The sequence below is a fragment of the Triticum dicoccoides genome, chromosome 6B, assembly GCF_002162155.2.
Source record: "Triticum dicoccoides isolate Atlit2015 ecotype Zavitan chromosome 6B, WEW_v2.0, whole genome shotgun sequence".
In the NCBI taxonomy this organism is placed as follows: Eukaryota; Viridiplantae; Streptophyta; class Magnoliopsida; order Poales; family Poaceae; genus Triticum; species Triticum dicoccoides.
In genome coordinates, this window is record NC_041391.1 from 652643927 (window position 1) to 652646577 (window position 2651).

Consider the following 2651-nt stretch of genomic DNA (forward strand, 5'->3'; position numbering starts at 1 on the left):
ACCTTAGGAGATACCTGTAGAGCATCTTTATAATCACTCAGTTGCGTTGTGACGTTTGATAGCACACAAGGTATTCCTCCGGTATCCGGGAGTTGCATAATCTCATAGTCAAAGGAATATGTATATGTCATGAAGAAAGCAATAACAATAAAACTTAACGATCATTATACTAAGCTAACGGATGGGTCTTATCCATCACATCATTCTCCTAATGATGTGATCCCGTTCATCAAATGACAACACATGTCTATGGCTTACTAGGGATATTGTGTATTATCTATGTATCGACACATGTATCAAGTTTCCGGTTAATACAATTCTAGCATGCATGAATAATAAACATTTATCATGATATAAGGAAATATAAACAATAACTTTATTATTGCCTCTAGGACATATTTTCTTCATCTTTGCCATCGATGCCACCATGACGCCAGATAGCACCCTCCTCCTGCGCGAGTCCATCTTCGCGGATCGGACGCCGAGTCTCCACAATGTCATGCCGCCGAGATCCGCCGCCATCAATGTGTGAGATAAAGCACCGCTCCACCAAAGAATCCGTTCTCTGGTCCCTCGATCACGTGTGTACCTCCAAGAATGACGCCCCCAAGGGGGAAATGACACCAGAGCGCCGCCGTCATCCGATCATCCGATCTAGAGTTTCCCTCGTAGGTAGCAGAGAGTGACCTTGAACTTCTCCACGACGATGCCTTCAAGAAAGGAATGACGCAGACAATCACCCAGATCTGTTCGAAGAAATCCAACTCTCGTGCACGGGCCGCCGCCACCACCAGCACCACAGGGCCGAGCACACGCCGCCGCCGGCACCTCCACAGTGTCCAGAGGCCACGAGACTCGCCGCCACCACGCCTGACAGGCAGCCAGAGCCATGCCAGAGCACCACCCAGATCCAATCTAGGGTCAAGAGCCCCAGGCCACAACCGCTGTGCAGGCGACACCACCGGACGGGGACAGGCCCTCCATCCCGCCGCTGAGTGAGCCGCTGCCGGAACTTCGAAGCGTCGCTCCACCAAGCCCATCGGGAGCGAATGCGCCGCCACGACGAAGAAGGAAGAGCCATGCCATGGGAAAAGCCCCGCCGCCGCCGGCACTGCCCGGGCTTTGCCCGGTAGTGGCCCCCGGCAGCGGCGAGGGGGAGGGTAGGGTGGAGGAGGGCCGGCGGTGGGGGCGGCTAGGGTTCCCCGTGTCGCCTCCGAGAGGGACGCGGGGGACGGGGGTAGCATATGGGGTTCTGCTAAAACAACTCCTACACATTGCTATTGCATGTCTTCTGTTACGCATTAGCCCTATAGTTCGGGCTATGTTTTAAAATCCTCTGGCTATGTTTTAAAATCCTCTGAAAATGTAGTTTTTTTACAACGGCTCCTGAAGGTGTATTTTATTGCTATTTTCTAGCCCAAGAATGTTCGTTCTCGGGAGAGTCAGTTCCAAACTGATGAACTGATCGTGCAAGAGCAGCTGTTTGTTAGGAGTTGGGGCATGTGAGGGTAATTATACAAGCGTAATTAAGCTGAACGCGCCCTTCTTGCTCGCTTCTTTCTATCATAGTTGTAGCTTGATTGTTGGTTACATTCATCATTGTTTATGCAGTGAGCAAAAGATTCATCATTGTTTATTTCAGTATGGGACATGCAAAACAATAGCTTGGCAGCTCATAGATTAGCAGGTAGCTATGGCAGCATAGCAGCTCACCAGCTTACACCTTATTGTTACCAATCCTTACATCATGTGATCTGGTTCCATGTTCCAAGTTAATCAGGCAGAGCACAAACAACATGACACCATCTTATTCATAGCCCGGAAGTGTAGCTCACTCCAGTGTAACCCAACCACGAGTCTCCCAAGATAAAATCCCTCACCGTGAACCGTGTGGCGTCCACCGTGGACAGAGACGTGTGCACTCCGGCCCACTTCACCCGCCCGCTTGTCCCCGCGCCAGGCCCAGCGTTCCCATACTCCCCGTAGTACAACGTGTTGAGCGCGAACTGGCCCGACCACTCCAGCCACCCGGCTGCGGCGATCGAACGGTCGAGAGAGCTCTCCATCACGACGGTCCGCGAGTACTTCTTCCATGGACGACCCAGGTACACCTTTGTGTCGCCTAGGTCCGAGGCGGCGGCGATCCGACACTTGTGGATGGAGATGCCGGTGTTCTGGTTCCGGTCGGTCCGGCCCTGGGCGGTGATCATGTCCTTCTGGCCGAACGGGTGCTTCCTGGGACGGATGTCACAGTTTTGGATGACCACCGCGGAGTTGCCGAAGATGAAGTCCACCGTGCCGGAGATGCTGTCCTCGGTGTAGAACTGGCGATTGGAGTGCGTGTGGAGGGTGTCCTGGTATGCCTCGATGTCGCACTGGTACACGACGGAGAGGTCGCCGCCGACCCGCAGCGCCACCGCCTGGCCCTTGCGCGGCCCGGCGTCGTTGATGATGGTCAGGCCCTTGGCTATGAAGCCCGAGCCCATGGCAGCTGCCATGCACAGACGATCACATTAAACGCGTTAGCGAGTACTGGAAAAGATGCATGTGAGTGACATTGGCATGTGAAATATACATATTGCGATGAGATGGGTGATATGAAGTGATGAAAAGTGTATGGATCTAGTGACTAAATCCAAGCATTGGCATGG

At 53.0% G+C, this 2651-nt stretch overlaps 1 protein-coding gene across 1 annotated transcript; it reads right to left on the bottom strand.

The window, feature by feature from the left end:
• Positions 1-1617: 1617 nt before the first annotated feature.
• On the bottom strand, positions 1618-2486 carry LOC119325764 (pectinesterase 1-like). The gene has a single exon (XM_037599490.1). The coding sequence runs from the start codon at positions 2484-2486 to the stop codon at positions 1812-1814; it is 675 nt and encodes a 224-aa protein (XP_037455387.1). The 3' UTR covers positions 1618-1811.
• Between the last annotated feature and the right edge of the window lie 165 nt (positions 2487-2651).

Bases quoted from the DNA above. Each gene is read 5' to 3' on its own strand.
- LOC119325764 (XM_037599490.1), bottom strand. From the start codon at position 2,486: ATGGGCTCGGGCTTCATAGCCAAGGGCCTGACCATCATCAACGACGCC.